This window comes from Pholis gunnellus (genome assembly GCF_910591455.1).
Source record: "Pholis gunnellus genome assembly, chromosome: 6".
NCBI classification, from domain to species: domain Eukaryota; kingdom Metazoa; phylum Chordata; class Actinopteri; order Perciformes; family Pholidae; genus Pholis; species Pholis gunnellus.
This window is the reverse complement of record NC_136532.1, coordinates 27,036,476-27,057,616: the sequence shown is the minus strand read 5'-3', so window position 1 is coordinate 27,057,616 and position 21,141 is coordinate 27,036,476. Positions and strand designations below refer to the sequence as shown.

At 42.1% G+C, this 21,141-nt stretch overlaps 1 protein-coding gene across 1 annotated transcript in view; it reads right to left on the bottom strand.

Moving 5' to 3' along the window:
• znf608 (zinc finger protein 608) overlaps window positions 1-18,255 on the bottom strand; it is a gene marked incomplete at both ends in the record, with an annotated part of 40,025 nt that extends 21,770 nt beyond the window's left edge. Inside the window, 2 exon segments of the mRNA XM_079160841.1 lie at window positions 17,297-18,231; window positions 18,234-18,255. Coding sequence (XP_079016967.1) covers window positions 17,297-18,231; window positions 18,234-18,255 — 957 coding nt within the window.
• Between the last annotated feature and the right edge of the window lie 2,886 nt (window positions 18,256-21,141).

Below are 21,141 nucleotides of genomic sequence, written 5' to 3'. Positions count from 1 at the left end.
GCTAGAGATTTCTTTTTGTTTTAAATGCATTTTTTTATGCAGGAAACCAGAGAAACAGCATGTATTTCCCCCAAACATGAAAACGGCTCAATCTGATGGAAAATAGTAAATATAACAGCTTTTGAAGCCAGCGCTCTAGATTAAAAACCTGACATAATGAATGCATGATTTTATATTGTGATGAATAAACATGGTTTTAATGGGGACATTTTTGTCTTTAAAGGTCTGAGTGTTTGAATTTTGGCTACTCAGTTCATTGTAGACTTTTTTATAGGAGCTGAGGTTTAACTTGCATGTGAATCTCATATGCATTTAAGAAGATTGAACTGAGCAATTAAAAAGCCAAAAATGTCACCAGTGTGAGAGTCTCTCATCCTCTGTGCTTCCTGGAACCGTCTGTTAAACTCCCACACAGCTGCTGACAAAAACCACCCAGGACTTCATTCCACCAAATCACAAAGCAAATTAACTATAAAAGAAAAGAAAAAAGCCCCGATCCCCGGTGTTTTCTGCTCGGCAGTAAACGCCTCTCTCCTCCCTCAGACACCCAGAATAACAACGCTCCCTCGCAATACACAACCGCACAGCGAAAATAATAAAATAACACAAAAGGCTGCTCCCTTGTGTGTTAAACGCTTCAAACAAATCATCTTTTCTAACACTGTTTCTTAATTAAAAAAAAAAACAAGCTACAAAAGCACAGCAACACAGCTGAGCAGCAGCTTTAGCATTAAAGAAAGATGTGTACGATGTAAACATGCTGCTGTTTGTGATGCTGGAGAGCTAAATCTCATGTAAATATGAAGCTGGTTAGCTTAGCTTAGCATAAAGACTGGAAACGGTCCAATCTGCCATTGGCAACCATTTTGAGAAATTTGTAACTTTTTTAACATATTAAAAAAGCGACAAAAAGCAACCCAAAATGAAGTTTTTCAAAAGATATTCGTCGCATTAGTCATATTTCAATATTTCTGTTACAGACAGAAGCAGACAGCGCTGCATGTACGTTGGCGAGTTCATTGGAGTGCACGCAGACATCGATGTTTAAAGTCACCGCCGACGCAGACATCGATGTTTAAAGACACCGTCGACGCAGAAGTCGATGTTTAAAGACAACGTCGACGCAGAAGTCGATGTTTAAAGACAACGTCGACGCAGACAAAGTTGTTTGACTTTGGGGTTAAAACGTTCAACCAACCCGTCGACGTCACAAACAAATTTGCAAATTGATTCAACCGACAAAGAACCAGATGAACCTCAACAAAAAAACACAAAAAGGGAAACTTGAGAAATCTTGGGAGGGAAAAGTACTCCGACATCTTTGAGCCGGACGGAAAATTTAAGTTTGTATTTTGATAAAAAACAAAAACGACAGTTTCTGTAATAATGTTTTTTTTATTCTTTTATGTCACATTTTCAAAGTTATGCTGACGATTTACTGGATTATAACTCAATCATTAAAAATGTAAATTGACAACCATATCCTTAGAGCCCGGCTTTGGTGTCTTGTACCAAAGTGTAGAGATGTCAACTCGTAGTTTTTACGCTGGGATTTATATAATCTCATGTAAAGTATTATGTTCATTAACTGTAAATATAATAACTTATATGTCGATATTTCCCCGACTTTGAATCGATGGTAAAAAGCTCAGGAACTTTGGTTTGTTTTGTACTTTGGGAGTGAAGAGTTCATCTCTCTCCTACAGGAACTCGTGCTGATTAAAAACTGCATCACCGTTTTCTCGCCTCGAGCTTCCTGCGATCATCGATTTCAGCGGTTGTGTTGTTTGTTTTTTTCTCCGATATCTTGTTCGGTGAGGCCTTCAGCATCTGTGGCCGGCCAGCAAAGACTGAGACGTAAAAGAAAGAGAGAGAAAGCTTTCACTAAAGCTCACGGAGCAAACGAGGACCCACAAATCACTAAAATATGCATGGACCCTGGAGCTGTGCACAGACACAGTATCTGCCTTCCTCACTCTGTCTCACACTAAATCCTTCCTCGTCTTCCTCGCAGAGTCAGTTACACAATCAACTGACAAACCTCTGCTGTTTATTTAAAAAAAAAAAAGATGTTTTAGTGGATTTCGTACTTCCAGTTCTTCTAAAACAAAACGAGAAAAAACGCTGACAGAGCATTTAAATCCAGATATGATTTCATTATCTTGATCAGTTGTTCTGTTGGGATAATGGGATCAACGTGTCAACGGCAACACAAACATTTTCACACAATAATAAAGTAATTGTCTCTGATAAACAAATATTGTTTTTGCTATTAACAAATTGACCTTTTTATAGTTTGATGTTATCCCGATATCCTGAAAATAAAATGATAAGCACGACAAAAACACGTTGTCTTATATTTATCTCGAGGTAATGAGAAGACGTTAATTAGCCGCTAACCTGGCTGATTAGCTAATTATCCCACAGCCGCTACCCGACGTTAGCGCCGTGAGTTAGCATGTCGTTAGCTGATTACGGTTTGTTGATGCGGTAACGTTAGAAAAACACCCGCTGTGTGGAGAGCTGGTCCTGGATCAGAGCTTGGTTTAACGTTAGCAGCTTTGCTTTGTATGTATTTTGGGGTTTAACCTGAGACGACTTTGACCAACCTATCCGTGTCCTCGAAAGTGAATCTTCATCACACGCTTCATTTTTAACTTGTTTTTCTTCCATGAAATCCACAAACATTCTCGTCTGATGTGGAACCTTTTAGTGCTGCTGTTATTACAAACACGTCTGAACTCTGGGACGAACACAATGTCATATTTTAAGAACCAAAAACAGCTTTGACAGCTTGAAATCTAATAAAAATAAGGTTTTGCAAACTAAGACTTTCTTTGATGGACTGAAATAATATATTATTATTATTATATAAAACATTATTTTGTTTTCCTTCTTCATCATCAGAGCGTCATTGAGTTTGTCGCTGCTCTGCTGGTGTCTTTAGGAGGTTTGGCATCTCTTAAATGGTGATTTAAACACTGGTGCTCGTTTGTTGGGGAAAGTTTTGAAACGGTGAAACTTGAGTTTCGAAAGAGCAAATCTATTTTTCTTTTTTTTGTAAATTTGCGGATTGTTCATAACCCGAACCCTGAGCCACAGCGCCGTAAGTTTATAATAATAACAATATATTTTATTTGTATAGCACTTTCAACACTTTAGCTGGTAAAACAGAAGCAATAGAAGCAATTACAATATAAACAAAATAGATGACATAATGAGGAACAGCACAAAAACATACATAACTAGCTTGACAGGTTAAAAGAATTTGAATATGTTCCCAAGACAAGATATTTAGTTATTGAAGTTATCAAAAATGTCAGTGTAATTAAATATATTCAGTATTTGAAGCACACATCTATGAACCCAGTGTGAGTGTAGTATGATTTAACATATATAATCGTATAAATACATGTATAAAGGGCGGAGCCTTGGCCCCAGACGGAGGAGCTATAAGATTAAGAAAAGCAAACATAAAAAAAATAATAACAAAAATGCAAAATCTGTTTTTTGATTTCACCCCATAAATCCACTTCAGCAGTCGGAGAGAAGAAAACAGATCAGAAGAAATCTTTGAAGATTTGACTTCCATGTTAGCTTCGACTCTCGGGAGCTCTGCGTCCAATCAGTGATCAGAGCTGGATTCACCCAAAATAATCAGGGGGGGGGGGGGGGGGGGGGGGGGGCACCAGGGGAGCCGGCTGATTCCATTAACTCGGCCTCTAAAATCTATAATGAAACAAAGAAGCATTTTTCATCTTCAGTTATTATGATTTACAATAATAAATCTTAAATCACGTTTGATGCTCAGAGGGCAGAGAAAACCCAGTTTGTCTTTAAAAAGATGAAAAATAATCATTTTAATTAATCCAATGATCCAAATATCCATCCATCTCTCCATCCGTCTCTCCATCCGTCTCTCCATCCGTCTCTCCATCCATCTCTCCATCCATCTCTCCATCCATCTCTCCATCCGTCTCTCCATCCGTCTCTCCATCCGTCTCTCCATCCGTCTCTCCATCCATCTCTCCATCCATCTCTCCATCCGTCTCTCCATCCATCTCTCCATCCATCTCTCCTTGTCTGCTGAAGTGTTTACAGAAGCTGTAAAAGTGATTGTTGTCGACTCGTCTGATGAGAAAACGCTGCTTTAATCTCTTCTTCCTCTCTACTCCTCCTCACCTCTTCTCCTCCATTCATTCTCAGTCTTTCTTTCTTATCACCTTTCCTTCCCTCCATTTTTTGCACTTCTTATCCTCCTCTTTCTTTCTCCTTCTCCTTTTTTTCCTCCTTGTCTATTGTTCTTCCTCCTACTCTTCGTCCTCTACCTTTTCTTGCTTCCTGTCCTCCTTTCATCCTCCTCTACATTTAATTACTTTCTGCCTGTCCTCTTTTCCTCTCGTTCCACCTTTCTTCTTAATTCACCTCCTCATCCTCTCCTCCATGCTTTCCTTCCCCCCTTCCTATCATTCTTGTTTTTTTTTCTCTCTCCAGCCTCTCTTCTTCCCTTTTCCTTTTATTTCCGCCAAACCTTTTTCCCTTCTTTCTGTCCTTATTCCCCTCATCTTACCCCTCTCTCCTCCCCTTTTCTCTTCCTTTGTTCTTGTCCTTATGTCCTCTCCTCTCCCCCTTTTCCTCTTCCTCCTCCTGAACCTTATTCCATCCCTCATCCTTCTGCTTTTCTTCCTTCCTTCCTCCTCTCTTTTACCTTTAGTTCTGTCCTTCCCTCGCATCCTCCTTTCCTTTCTTTATTTTTGCTTTTTCTTATTTCCTATCTTTGCTCCTCTTGCTCTTCATTTCCTCCCATCTTCCTCTTCCTCCCTTTACCTGTTTTTTGTCATAATTTCCTCTCAAATATTCTTCCCTCTTCTTCTCTTTCTGTCCTTATTCTCCTCCCCTCATCTTATGCCTCTCTCTTCTTGTCCTCATGTCCTCCCTGTCTCCCCATCTTTTCCTTCCTCCTCGTTTCATTTACTCGCTTCCTCTCACAACATATGCCTCCTCCTCTCTTTTACCTGGTTCTGTTCTCTCCCTTTCTTCATTTTTCTTCTTCCTATTTCCTGTCTTTGCTCTTCCTGCTGTTCGTTTCCTCCCTTCTCCCTTCCTTGCCTCTCATCCGCTTTTTCCTTTCCTTCCAACCCATCCTGCCGTCTCTCTTTTTGTATTTTTCTAAATTTGAATCCTATTTCTTCTTGTCCTCTTTCTTTCATTCTTTCTTCCTCCTATTCCCCTCTTTCCTCCCCTCTTATTTTCCTCTTCCTTCTCTTCTTGTCCTCACCTCCTCCTCCTCCTCCTCCCCCCCTCCCCTCCTATTAAATCCTCCAGTGAGCAGCCACACCGACAGTTTTTTTCCCCCAGACAGAAATCATCCCCGTCTTTATTGTCAGGCCGCTGAAAGAGGAAGCATTGTGTGTGTGTGTGTGTGTGTGCAGACAGTCTGTGTGTGTGTGTGTGCGTGTGTGCAGACAATCTGTGTGTGTATTTGTGTTCTTTTGCGAATGGTAGCCATCTTTTTTTTTTGCCCATTTTGTCTCTCATTTCTCTGCTCTCTCTATTTCCCTGCAGCGTCTCACACACACACATACTCACACACACACACACACACACACACACACACACCACTTACCTCCCCATTGAAAGACGAGCTCTAATGGCGTGACATTACTCACTGCCATAATAACTCCTGCTGCTGCTAAAACACGTTGAAAACCAACAACCGCTTTCTTTCCCCTCGCCGACACCAGCAGCCGCTCAATCAGCCGCTAACAACCATTATGTGTGGAAGCAAACCTCCCAGAGTCACGTGTGTTTGCATGCAGCGCTTTCATAACGACGTCGTTATAAAGACATCACAGGCTTTCAACGTGGCTGAAGAGTAACTGACACGTTACTGACGACATAGTAAAAGAGCAAATGTTGTCGTCTTTAATAACGCGACCTCAGATGTGACTGCTAGCCGCCTGATTAAAAAACAGCAGCTCGTATGATGTCATAGGAAAACGTTACGCCCCTTTTATCGTGCGTTTTCCTACAAAAGTGAATGTTTCTGCTTGTTACAGGCATTCAGGCTTTTCAAAATAAACTTCTGTCTTCGCAGAAAATTAGTTTAGGGAAAGATCGCCTTTTGGGTTCAAAACTACGGAAATTATCATTTGTTTCCAGGAGGAAATAGTGATTTATTCTTTATCCGCGGCTGTGTGGGCTTTTATACTGATCTACCAATTACAGCGCGTTCATGTTTGTAGGTTTAGCTACGAACGCTGTGTGAGAACAGTCCGACTAAAAACCATGTTTATATGCAACAGCAGGTATGACATCAATATGATGAAGACATGTGAATATCATATATATATATATATATATATATATAATATTTGCCAATGTGCAAAATGTTGATAACAAAAAAAGAAGTCAACGTTGATTTATTTATCACGTATCTTGCGTACTTCCGTAACGGCACCTCTTTGGTAATTTTAACTGAAACCACCATCTTTTCCTAAACCTAAACTAAGTAGTTTTGTTGCCTAAACTTAACTTAGTTGTTTCAAGACTGAATTTGACACGTGTTGCCAGATTTTCCGTGAGATATCAAACGAGCGGTTGCATGAGGACACGTCGCTGTGGATCGTATCAGATGTGTCGCCTCTCACCTTCTTAAACGAGTCTCTTCGTTCACCTCGACTGCTGACTAGATTTTTGATCAATGAAAATTGCAACTTCGCAAAAACGGAGCCAGTTAGGAACCTTTCAAAAGGGCCGACGTCTCTGATACACAGTACATTTTTTTGAGCGTTTTGTTGCAAAAGTTTCTTATTTTAACTCAAACCACTATTTTTTCCTAAACCCAATTAAGTTGTTTCCTGTAAAGACTGATTGCATGCAACGAGCAGAAATGTACATTTGTTGGTGGACTTTTGTAGGAAAACGCAGGAAAAACGAGGAGGAACTTTTCATGGATATCAAACAAGGATACGTTGATGTCGAAGTCTAATCAGAGTTAAACTATTCGGAGCATTTTGTTGCAAAAATGCATAAAAACTGAGGACGTTCTGAAACCATTTGTGCAAAAAAACACATAATGTGTAAGTTAGTGTATTAGTTGTGTTTTCGTACGTACTATTTCTGGATAGTAGCTCCAACTTTAACAAACAGAAATCTCAAATAAAGGTTTTAATGCACAACATCTCTTTCCTGCTACAAAAAAAAAACCTGAAAATGTTCCAAACCAGAAGCTTTTAACCACAAACTCGACTAAATTGTCCTCATTTATTTTCCCCGGCGCTGATCGACTGAGATGAAAAGAATCCTTCATCTGATTTCAGACTTGAGAGCGAAAGCTCCCCCGGTGTGTAGAAAAGAAGAGGATGTCAGGAAAAGCTGCAGTTAAATAAAATATGAAAAGCGAGAGAGAGAGCGAGCGAGAGAGAGAGCGAGCGAGCGAGGTGATTCTTGGTAGCGACAGACTGTTCCAGTGTTTCCTTCGGCGGGGGATGAGCTGAGCGAGTGGGCGTACGGAGTCCAACCATGAAGCCTCTCTCACCGGCTGGCAGTGATACTTTGATCCCTAATGGAGTCTCTGAAAACACACTTCTGGGCCTCGAGTGGGAACATCGCTGTCAGCGCCGGCGTTTACTCCTCCCGCACCTCGTCCCTGCTGTTTCTGAGCTTCATTACAGAGTCAAATGGAAAATCATCTTTCTGCCAATTGTTGAAATATATTGGCCTTTTAGTCTCGATCACCTCTATGATGCAGATGATTGATCAGACTGGAATCGTGTGAGCACCGATTACACTGCGATCTTTCATGATAAGGACCAAGATCTTTATTTTCATGTTTTTATTATAACACGTCTGCATACTTTTGATTTATCTTCAGCATCATTTTAAAGAAACTAAATCACAATTTCGAAAGATGCATAAAATAAAAAAGTGAGCACTGAGGAGAGAATAACGGTGTACGGCTGTATATCGTGAGTACATTATTATGACAATCTGAACGTTAAGATATTTACGAGTCCGGCTGAAGCTTTTTATCACGTCAGTGCTGCATGAGGAAAGTTCAGCAGGGCCACCAAAACCATCCGGGATCTCACTCTGGGGACCATGAATATCAACAGCAAGTGACTCAGAGATCCAGTCTGTTTCTGGTGTCGAGATGTTTCTATATCAAGACGATATACTCGCCACAAATCCACAGAGCTGTAACGTAATAACGTAACAAGTGAATCCAGACGGCTGAAAATCCAACGCTAACTTTGAGAAAGAAGATATTTTTATAGACGTATCCTCAAACGATGGTTTGTATGATATCCTACCAAGACGTACTCCACGTTTTTCGTGCGTTTCTCTACAAAAGTCCAGCAACACGTGTCAATTTCCTGCTTGTTACATGAATGAAGTCTTTTAGAAATAAACTTGCTTCTTCACAGGAAACTACGTAGTTAAGTTTAGGCAATAAAAATACTTTACGTTTAGGAATAGATGGTGAAATACTTAGTTAGGGTTAGAAAAAGATCATGGTTTGGAGGAAAGGAACTACAGAAGTGGCGTAAAGGAAGTACGGAAGTCACATGACACAATATCTGCTCGTTACATGAATTACAGTCTTTTCAAAATAAACTCCATCGCAGGAAACAACTTACTGAGGTTTAGGCCACAAAACAACTTTGTTAGGTTCAGGAAAAGAACGGCAGAAGTGCCGTTACTGAAGTATGTATTTGTCACAAGTTGTGTGACCGTATGATACGATACGCTGAAAATGGTAAAATAAACATTTTCACTGACATCTTGTTTGTTAAAATTCAACACATTAACATGATTTTTGGGTTCAGAATGTAAAAACCTGCAGATCTCCATCACAATGTTTTCGTGAGGAAGGCGAGAGGAACCGAGGAATACTGATGAAGTCTGGAGTTTAAAGAAACAGATAGGACTTTCAAGGTCACCTGCTCATTTTGAAAAACTTCTGAAGCTTCAGGGTTTCTTTTCAAATTCACCGGGGGAGCCTACGTTTGCCTCCCGCCTGTTTGATTTCCATGTTTTCCAACCAGTAATCTCCCGTCAATCACGGCCCGGTGGAGCCGACACACAAGAGCAAAGCTCCCGTCTGTTCTGTAACACCGACTGACGTTAAAGCCGGAGCTTTAAATTGATGCTCTTCTTCGTTAGCAACGGGAACAAAATGAATGAAAACAAACACATTTCCCAACAATAGGAACAATTATATTCAAGGATGTTGATGGTCCTCAAGTCTCCGTAGAATAAGGACGACCCTGAACACATCTTGCCGAGCTCATTTGTGAGTCAGAATCAAAATTAAAAGATTCAAAACAAGATTCTCCCGAAGGCCGCCGAGACGCAGCACCGTTTGAGACGAGCTCCCCTTCAATAACGGAGCTGAATATGACGCACAAATCCTGGATACAATTCATGACGTTGAGCCATGTCTCGTTTCTAATATTGAAGTTATTCAGCCACATATATCTTCTATGTGTCCTTACTAAGATATCAGCTTCAAGTCTCGATGATAAACATCACGTACAGAGCCGACCAAGTCTCACGGAAGTTCGTGAAATAGTCATGAAAAATGCAATCTGTTGGTTTCACGTACAGACACCGCTTTGTGTTTCCTGTTTCGTCGCTTCGGCCGACTTGTTTTTTGGGGATGATATAACGTAACAAAACACAAGTTAAGTTAAGCAACAGGACCACTTCGTGGTTAGACTTAAAATAACTACGTACAGTTGGGTTTAGGTAACAAAACCACAACACTGTGGGATACGCGGTGTCAAACAGGTCTCCTGGTTGCTCCTCATGCGACTAGTTTCTAGTTTCCTCCGTTATAAAGAACAGAGAGAGTTTTAATTATCAATCAGGAGATTAAACGACAACTTTTGAGAATGAATTGTGCTTTTTTTTCATGCAAATTGTCAAAAATGTTCTTGTTCCAGCTTCTCTGGTCTTCTTTTTGTTCTGTCATAGTAAACTGAATATTTTGGGTTTTGGACCTTTACGCCGTTTTACGGGTTCACACTGAACGCTGGTGGCGTAGCTCACAATCTTCAGCATTCGTTCTACTTCCTCCGTGTGCCGTGAGCGAATCTGGCAAGAAATCAAGACTGATAATCCACTATGAACGATATGAATGATATATTATGTGTGAATAAAGTTATTATGTGATTGAAATGACCCGATTCAGATCAAAGATACGATATGCAGCCCACGCTCTTGACCCCCTCCCTTCTCTCCTTGATGTTCTGTTTCAATTCCCCCGATTAGAAACGGCCTAATGTCTCTGCTGCGTGTCATTGTGGTTTTTAAATCAAGTACTTATTCCACTTAATTTGTCAGTTATGTTTGAACACACACACACACACACACACACACACACACACACACACAGACAGATCAGCTCCGTAGAACAACAGCAGAGGAGCAGAACTGCTTGTTGAACACAACAATGAAATGGACACTTTTGCATCCAGAGTTTAATATTTGGACTAAACGCGCAATTTGAAGACGTCCCCTCATAGTAATTAAATACATATAAGGAGTATTTTTCACTGCGATAATAATCGTCATATTAATCGATAATGAAAATAACCCTTCGTTGCACGAGTCGGGTGCTCTGAAGAGCTTAAACCGTTCACCAGGTGCTGTTTATTCAGGACGCAGCACATCAACAACAAATCCACGTTAAATAAGAAACATTCAGTGTTTCTTTGCTGCTGACTGTTTCACCCACAGAGGTACAAACCCTTTAAACCAACGCTCTCTCCTCGTTAGATCGTGATGAACGCGACTCACAGTTTAACAGCCGTTAGCGTCACGTCACACATCAGATGTGACGACTCAGCAGACGTGAGTCAGACATTTTGTGTTTTTTTGTGTGAAGACGTCTCACTGACTGTGAGATAAACGTCTGAGTGACGCCCGCTGAGGTTTGGCTGCAGCCAATATTCTTCTGAAACATGAAAAAGGATAAACAACATCAAAGTGCTGATGATTATCAGGAGCAGACCGGACACATGGGACGCGAGTTTGAATCCCGCTGAGGGACCAGTGACCTTTAGTCTGATGATAACAGGCTGAATGAAAAGGTTCAACATCAACTCCTGTCAGTGATCATCAAGGTTAACCAACATTACGGTTACATTTTGTTTCTCTCTTAAAAAAAGTACGTTTTTTTTCTCAAAAAGAAAATAACAAGATTATTTGCATAATTTGTCCATGAAACCACAAAAAGCATTCAAAACCAAAGTTTTAAAGATGGCGTCGCACATGAGCAAAACAATCCCTCAGCTCCGTCAGTTATCTTCAGACCAAACTACCCTCAACGTTCTCCCACTAGTCCAGGGGAGTCAAACATACGGCCCGCCACGTCATTTTATGTGGCCCGCGAATCCGCCAGCAAAAAAAAATGTTTTTAAATCGCGGACAGCGGAGCTCCTTCCTGATCCGCACGCGCACACCTCCACCAGCGCATGTGGCAGCAGCAGCAGCAGCAGCAGCAGCAGCCCCCCCCCCCCCCCCGCCGCTGACAACTAGTCCAACGTGTCCTCAAACAACGTCGCTGCTCATTTTCAGTGCTTCTTCCTACGAAAAGTCCAGCAACACGAGTCATTTCTGCTTGTGACATGAATACAGTCCTTCAAAAATAAACTTCTGTCTACAGAAACAATTTCATTATGTTTAGGAAAAGATGGTGAAATACTTAGAACGAACAGCAGCCTCCTGGATGAAAGACTTCGCAATCATGACTACGGATTATGCAAGAATCGTTTTTGTGGGATATCTACGAATGAAAGCTCATTGATTTCTGTAGGCATGTCTACGAACACGAGATGAGAACAGCCTGACCAACATGATATCTCAACTTATCTACAGTTTCAACATCAGAGATCAGAGATTTGAACAGGAGGAGATTCATCCCCAACCCACTATGTCATTAGTCTATCTAGCCAACGTCAGAAGAAAATAAACTGTTGTACCGACTAAAAAGCATAACGGTTCTTCACATACTCACTCCAGAAAACCTGACATGTAAGTCAAATTAAAATCATCAATCTTTTAACACCTGCTTCTTGTCGTGCCGTGACATTTGGTCCTGCACCCTCGCCTGAGAAATCTCTACCTTCACCTCATTTGATGTTCGCTTCATGCTGTTTAAATGATTCATTTGGCAGCTAAAAGAATATTTCTGAGCAAAAAATCAACTTATTTCACAACATCTCCGTCTTTGTCGCGCCGTAACGAGATATGATTCAGAGGCATCATTAACACCTGGTTGTTTTATTCTGTTTAGCATCATTAGCGCGCTGTAACTGTGAACGTGAACAAGGTGAATCAGACCTGAGCAGCTGCTCGGGTTCATTCCTTTACAGGCTGACGGTTTGTGAGAAAATACTTCAAGTGACAAAATAAAAATCTGTGTTGAAAGAATTCCCCGAGAGCTCCGTCTGTAGGTCAAACCAACACATAGAAGAGTCTTATTCTCTGTCTTTGTTTCAGAGTCTTCTGCTTTAATCTGATACTTTGACTAAGATGTGGTGAATAAAAGCGTTCTTCCTTCTCTCGGCTGTGAATCTTGGAAGAAGCTTTGGTCCTCTGGCTCTAAATCCTCGAAATGTTTGGTGAGAAAACGGTGTTACAGCTCTGCTCAGGAAGCGTCGCCGCAGGCTGTTGTTCACTGAAATGACTGTACGCTCACAAACACAGACACACAATCATTTCAGTTACCTGATACATCTTTGTGCCTCATCTGCAGATGCACCTCTCTAACCTGATGAAGCAACAAATACCACGTCTGAATGCAGATAATATGATCGTGTTGAGTCTTTAAATTAAACTTATTGGTTTTATTTTAATGATAATTATGAAACATCAGACGTATAGTTAATCTCATCGCCGTTGTTTGCTGTTTGCACACTACAAGTGGTTGTTCTGGATTCAACAGATAATTATAATGAGCTCATAATGAGGTAATTAAATAGTGTCACATCTCAATCAGTACTGTGAATTAATAACGGAACAGGTTTCACTTTGTAGATATAAAGCATAAATATGATGTATTGCGCTTCCTTTGTTGCATTTAGGACAACTTGTTACTTATTGCTACACTTGTGTCGAGTCCATTTGTGTACTATTTCTCACTTAATGTATTTCATGTTAGACAATTCTTTTATTTTATTCAACATGAATAAAATCATTGATTTTATGCGTTTTTAATTTCTTGTTGTTTTGTATGTAACTGTACTGCTTTGCTGTACCATTTATATGGTATATATAAAACTAATATCAATAAATATATATTCTATATATAACAAAGAATCAACTAATAAATAGTTTTTATATGTTTTACACACATGTACAACTATATATATATATTTAACTCATATACTTTTATTTCGGTAACATTTACTTGTAGCAGAGTATGTCTACGCTGTTGTATTGGTACTTTAACTGAAGTATAAGGTCTGAATACTTCTTCCACTCTATACTGCATTCAGGTGACATGAATCACAACGGCTGTAAATCTACTATGACGCTTCATAATCCTGTGCGTTTCCCAGCATGCACCTCTCCTCATCACGCTCTAGTGATCCAGGATGATCGCTCAGGATCAGCCGTAAAACATGCGACATCACACCCTGATCACCCCCCCCCCCCCCCCCCCCCCCCCGATCACAACTAAACAATGTCACCGTAGCGATGGAAACAGAGCCTGATCAACAACAAAAAACACCAGGTAAAAGAACAAATCACAGCAAACGAGACGTTAAAACCAGGAATGGACGGATATTGACGTGCATGTTTAACGCTGATCAGATAAACCGATGAAATCCAAACAGGCTGTTTTCCTTCTTCATTCGGCCTGCAGGGATCCAGAGCTGACAGACAGGAAGTGATCGCAGAGTGGGCCGCTGTCATTCACCGAGCAAACCGAGTGAAAATCTCTTTGTCATGCAGATGGCAGTCTGAGCTTTCAAGCAGCCGCGGAACTGCTGCTTATTTCTGCCAACGAGGCTGCGTCACATTTTTAAATGGCAGCTCGGTTTCGTTTCAGCCGTTCTTTAATAAAAAGGTCTTTCACAGGTTCTCTTTGTGTGTTTTTGTTTTAGACGTGATTGGCAGCTGGACTCCACTCACGTTCCTGGACTTCTGTAGGAAAACCAGGCAGCAACCTTACTTTATGAGTGAAGTCGATGCTTCACGTGTTAAAGCTGCATTCTCTCTAGTGTCCACCAGGGGGCGACTCCTCTGGTTGTATAGAAGTCTATGAGAAAATGACTCTACTTCTCTCTTGATTTATTACCTCAGTAAACATTGTAAACATGAGTTTATGGTCTCAATCTCTAGTTTCAAGTCTTCTTCAATACAGCATGATGTTCATTTAGTAAATGATGGTCCATTTAGAGTCAAACAGACCATAAAGCAGGGGATGCTTTAGGGTCGGGGCTACACGGTGATCCAATAGATTGTATTTTGTGTCTCACCAGCTTGCATGATATTAGAACTAAGCTAACTTAGCATGCGGACACGCTAAACTGAGATGGTCAACATTGTTTCTGCTGAACATCAGCATGTTGACGTTCCAGCAGACTCTACGATGCGTTCAGGCACATTAATGAGTGTAGGTCACCCAACACCCAATCACTGTACTGGCATGGAAGAAAATAGACTTTAAAAAACCCAACTGTGTAGACCGCTGCATTGATTAAAATATAAGCAGATCTATTAAATCTGATAGAAATACTGAGCACAAAGGACCTCGGCCCTCTCTGTAAAACATAATTAATACACGGTTCTCTTTAATTAAACCTTATTTATAAGCTTTGTTTAATATCCAGGCTATTTATATATTGGCTCCTGTCAGCAGGGGTGTAACTAGTTAATCCAATTGTGATTCAATTTAAATTAAACGCATCATAAAATCTCACATTCTCACTCGTGATTTGAACTGATTCATTTCAATCTTCCCGACAAAAAAAAGAGTAACAGCTATAAAAATGGTTCATGTCTGAACTGTCAATCGTTCATTCAGACACAATATCACTGAAACAACAAAGAACTTGTTGAGCTTTATGTAACTAACATCATTAATAACGGCTGCTTCATGTTTCGATCGATCATTAGTTGAACCTGTGCTCCTTCCTGCAAGCACACACACTTTCAGAAATATCAAATATACAAAAAATAATCCATAAGTAGTCGGTCTGTTTTGGCTCGAATGCATTTTACAGAATTTGGCCAAAACAAAATGCAATTTATCTTGAAGTATCTGTCTTGTATCTCCAAGAAATCAGGTTGTTTGTCAGCAGCTTCCAGAAGGTTTGCTTCATACATTTGGTGGTCATCATCATCGTTAAAATACACCAACCGAAGTCAGACCTGTACAAGCCTCCTCCTCTTCCTCCTTAAGGAGGGTTGAGGGGCGCCATGACACGTCACACTACTTCCTACTTGGCTTTTTACGACACTAATTACTCTGAATATAGTGAGCTAAACCTTAACCGGTCACAGACAGGTAGTGAGAGGAGCCGGTCTTTAAGTAAAAACTGTGGAGAGTCTTGGCAACATAAAACATGTTTTTTATAGCATTTTTCATCTCCAAATACAGTTACATTTTAAGAAGCATTTGCCTGTTTTCAGTCCAATATAACGAGCTTTTGTACGGATACAAAAAACATAATTGAGGAATATAAACTTGTTGTTTTGTATAAAACCTATTTTCTAATTTGAAGTCAAACTCAAATGTGTTTTTGTTAAACATCAGTTGAAAATTAACATTTAAAAACAGGGAACATCTGATCAAAGATGAAGAAGTATGAACTTCCAAGTTTTGGTTCTCAACGTTTTTTTGAATATCTGAAAAGTGCTAAACATTCAACAGAGACACAGGTACGTGTCCGACTGTCAATATCAGCTTTAACAAAGCCAAAATATATTATCATTCATCATGTTTCCGGCTCACCGCCGATTGTGCCAAAATTAAGGTCAAAATGCGTCTCAGTTTGAAGTGTTTTAACACTTGTGAAGCTCCACAACATCACAAAAAAAAGCTCCAGTGCAGCCGAGATCACTGCTGACAGAATGAATGACAGTCACCACAGAGCTCAGGGTGAGTGTGTGTGTGTGTGTGTGTGTGTGTGTGTGTGTGTGTGTGTGTGTTTCACAGCCGAATGGGAATCCTTCAGATCAACAAATAAACAAAGCAGGCCAGCGTTCCTCCTGTCAGCAGCATCTGCCAGCAGCAGGCAGGATGCTACGCTTTCGCTGCCTCTTCCTAATCCTGCATCCACAAAAGATAAAAACTCCTTTCGGACATCCTCCATCTGTTTGGATTTTTTTCTGTCTCTTTCAGCCCGTGTCCTCTGCTGTCACGTCCAATTCCTCCCTCTCCTCCCATAAACTCCCTCCATCTTTGTCTCTCCGGATGCGGATGACTTATTTAACCCCCCCCCCCAAAAAAATGATTTCACAAGTGGCAACATCTCCTTTAGACCCTTAACAGACTAGAAATGGAGCTGAAGAGTGGCTCGTTAAATCCACAGCAGTCCGACCTGTCAACCTGCAGGATTTATGTCTTTAGAGAGAAACATTTTGTCCCACCTCTCACACCTGATACCGGGATTCTACCCCAAAATGAAAAGAGCAAACCAACAGCCTGCAGATGCAACACAAACAGAAGAAGGGAGGATTTACATTCTTATTCGCTCACGTCTTTATAAGTCTTCACATGTATAAATAGTTGCTCTCTTTCTTTTGGCTTTAATCTCCAGTAAAAGCAAGGAGGACTGGATTAAATGGTGCTGAGAGAGGAAGAGGAGGAGGAGGAGGAGGAGATGGAGGACACAGTGCTGCTCCCTCCTCTCTTCATCTCCCCTCCAAAAAACACCTAAAAAAACCCCAATCCCAGTACATCAGCATGTTAAATAAGAGCAGTCAGACGGGACAATGACACCAGCTGGGCCACAACAATAGGAAACAAACAGCATCTCCATCTCCCGTTTAAACCGCCCTGTGTGTGTGTGTGTGTGTGTGTGTGTGTCTGCAGGCTTCTTTGTGGCCTTCACACCTGCATCTCACTTCACTGTGTGCTCTGAATATATAAAAAAATAAAACACATTTCCTCTCTGTTGTAATGTTTGCCACCTTTAATGTGCGCCTGGAGGTGTTAATGTAAAGACTAACGGCTGCTGTGTGAGGAGACGCCTGCATGTCCTGCAGTGTTGCTGATTCTTTCATTAATATTCTTATTCTTATTATTGGCCTCCAGACAATAAGAGCTGCTTACCTTCTCGGCTCCTCTGTGTTTCTTGGCCGCCGGCGTGTCGTCATGCTGCCGCCTGACAACAATAGCGCCGCCGCCGCTTTTAACTCCACAATCCAGCGCGCTCGTGTTACTCCCGCTGCTGCTGCTGCTGCTGTTGACGTGGTTAATGTGTCCGTTATCTCCCGGGATCCTGGAGTCCTGCGCGGCGCAGTGGCAGTGTCCGGCGCCGTTAGGGCAGAGAAGATGCTCGGGCAGGGCGCACGACGGGAGGAAGACGGCGGAGGGAGGAGGAGGAGGAGGCGGCGGAGGAGGAGACGAGCCATCGCCGGGCTTCTCTTTCCTCGTCCGGGCGGGAGGAGGAGCGGCGGCGTCCCTCTCCCGGTCCCGGTCTCTCTTCCAGCCCCGGATCACGTTCTTCCCCTTCCTCTCCTCCTTGCCTTTGGCGCATGTCGCAGGAGAGGCCGCGGGCACTTCGGAGACGCCGTTGTTGTTGTTGTTGTTGTTGTTGATGATGATGAGACCACTCCCGCCGCCGTCCGCGTCCCTGCTGACCGCTGAAATCATCTCCACACCTTCTCCACCGACGCTGCGTCCTTGAGCCTCCCAACGCTGCTGCTGCTGCTGCTTACCGACGCTCACCTCTCCTGCAGCCGCTGAGTGTTCCGCCGCCTCCGGTTCCTCTCGTCCCTCCCGACCGGCTCGGCTGCGTTTCAGCGCGGATCTCCTCGGCTCCGACCCGCCGCTGCCGCCGCCGACAGGTCCCCGGGTCTGGAGCGAGGGCAGGGCCGCGTGTCTGTCGGCTGGGCCAGCGGCGCTGGAGGAGGAGGTGATGGAGGAGGAGGAGGAGGAGGAGGCGGTGTGGTTGGGTGACAGCTCCCTGCAGTCCGTCAGCAGCCCTCCGTTCTCCCCGGCTCTCAGGAAACGGTTCATCTCCTCCTTTTTTCCTCGTGTCCTTTGTCGATCTCCACAATAATCAGCATTCAAGTCATCGTCAGCCCGCCGCAGTGAGGCAGCGAGCAGCGCGCTGCAGGTGGACGCGTGCAGGTCTGGATCAGGCCTGGTCCACCACACAGCGCTGGCTGAATGACAGCTGAGGAGTTCAGGTGCATGCTTTTATGGAGCCAAGGTCCCATCTGAAAAAAAAAGAAATAAAGAAGTATACCATAATATCATAATAAAAGTACAACCACGAAAGTAAAAAAACACACCTCATCCCAGAAACACCGCAAAATGTACACATTTCTGTTTTAAAATGAGAAAATATAGTAATAAATAATGATTTATTATATGCATTATATTGCATCTTATTATCTTCTTCCATAATAATAATAGCCTTATATTCTAGTGAATACAGGGTTTTATTTCTCTTGACTCAGAAGTCTTAATTTAATTTTGAAAAAATAAATGTGATTCCTGTCAGGCCACAGGGGGGCGCTGCTCGTGTTTTCTTTATTGTTAAAACATCTCCTCAGGTGTGACTGATTGTCCTCTCACTGAAGCGACTTATCCTCCTTTGTGGAGATGTAGAAGTGCCACTGATTGGTCACAGGGGGCGCTACAACACCATGTTTACATCACACAGCACAATAATCAGTATTCTTGATGGTAGTTTTGGTAAAACTATAATATAAAGGACATTTTCTTCTTCTTTATCCTTTTATTTTCTGTCCAGTCGAGACTTGAAGGAACAGGTCTTCAGGCTTCTTCATGCTTTACTCTGATCTTCTAGTACAACTAGCAACAGTGTTAAAATACTCTGTTATATGTAAAAGTAATGCATTCAAAATCTTACAAAATATCGAAATATACCAAAAGTAAAAATAGTCAAAATGCGTAATGGCTCATATCCAGTTAATATATATTGTATGTGTTATAATTATTGTTTTGCATTATTAAGTTCATCACTTTAGTGCTGCAGCTGGTAAAGGTGGAGCTCATTTTAATGACTTTATTTAATGCTGGGTACGATCTATAATAATACATCATCATTTATTAGCTGATTAATTAGTATTAATACAGAAACGCTGTCACTTATGTTTCTAAACAACGTTCAGGAATGCTTGGTTACATCCTAACCGTGATTCAATGCCATCTTGGCCGTCGCCATCTTGACTTTTTGCAACCAGTGAACAGGAAGTGACCATATCTGGACTGAGTGACGTAGAGACGCCGTACACGTCTCTGGTAGAGACCTGTCAAATGCTCTACAGTGTCACACAAACCTTCGCTTAAAGGCTATATGACATCTTTCACCACGACGTAGAAATAAAGGAAAGTAAAGTAAGTCTGTAAATCCAAAGAAGACTGGTTCGCTCATATATCAGTTTAACAAACTATCTGATTTTACAACAAAGTATAAAGTCAATCATGTCCTGGCCAAACACAATAAATACGTTCAAACCAATAACGACGCACAAGTGTCACTTTCAAGCTGAAAACAATGCTACTCACTGATGATACCAACGTGTAAACTGTGAAGGAGAGGACGGCATTAGATTGTGGCCTGCAGTCCCACGTGGCTGCCTCAGGTGAGATCTGGAGAGCAAGGTAAGTACTTCCTGTTTCCAGGGTCAATAACAGACACTACACAGAAGAACCACCAGGGGGCGGCATATTTGAAACAGGGCAAAGAAAATGCAAAAGAAGCCTAATTTTTCTTTACAACGTAGAACGAAGAACCCAAAGTGGTTCAAGGCTGCGGGTGAAGCCGGATCTGGGTCTGTCCACGGTGGACCGGTCTCTGCTGGAGGATCTGGGTCTGTCCACGGTGGACCGGTCTCTGCTGGAGGATCTGGGTCTGTCCACGGTGGACCGGTCTCTGCTGGAGGATCTGGGTCTGTCCACGGTGGACCGGTCTCTGCTGGAGGTTCTGGGTCTGTCCACGGTGGACCGGTCTCTGCTGGAGGATCTGGGTCTGTCCACGGTGGACCGGTCTCTGCTGGGGTCTGAGCTGAAGGAGGTTCTGGTGAACCTGCATGAGTTCATCTGGTTTCACCAGAATCCGACCCGGTGGCTCCGATGACGAGCATCAAGAACAACTCTATAGAAACAGACCATCTTCTCTCTGATGGTCTCTTTACTGATGGAGGATCAGGACTACACTGAGACTGGTTCATGTAGAGGATCAGGACTACACTGAGACTGGTTCAGGACCAGTTAAAAGTTCCTCACAGTAAGTACAGTACTTAATAAGTAAGTAACTGTTAGTTACATTCCACCTGACGTGTAAAGAAATGTGTTTCAGTGAAAGTAGAACACAGAGTCCCTGATAAGAGACTCGGGGCCACAGGAGGAGGACGAGGAGGACGAGGAGGACGAGGAGGACGAGGAGGACGAGGAGGACGAGGATTCAGTGAAACATCTCCAGCATCAAACCAAACAAACAGAGAAACTGTACAGACAGTAATGTTGTGTTTGTTCTGCAGGGGTCGAGGAGGCGTGACCTGCGGTACATATTTGAGGACACACACACACACACACACACACACACACACACACACACACACACACACACACACACACACACACACACAGACGGAATAATCCAAAACAAAGTGAGATGTCCTGCTGACTGCTCGGTGATTCTGTGATGGAGAACTACAGCGTGGACGACTTCTTTCAATTTAAAGAGAAGAGCTCGAGGTCCAAACCTTCTCACGCTCACCGGTGAGAAAACTGTTTTTCTTTTTGGTAAAAAGAACTTCATAAAAGTGAAAGTCTCCAGCTTGGACGTTCAGTTTTGTTGAAAATGTTTCTTTATTTCTGTGCATGCTAACTACTTCTTCTTCTGTTTGTTTTTGTCTGTGCATGCTAAATACTTCTTCTTCTGTTTGTTTTCCTGCATATTAAATTAGAAAGAGTGAGCT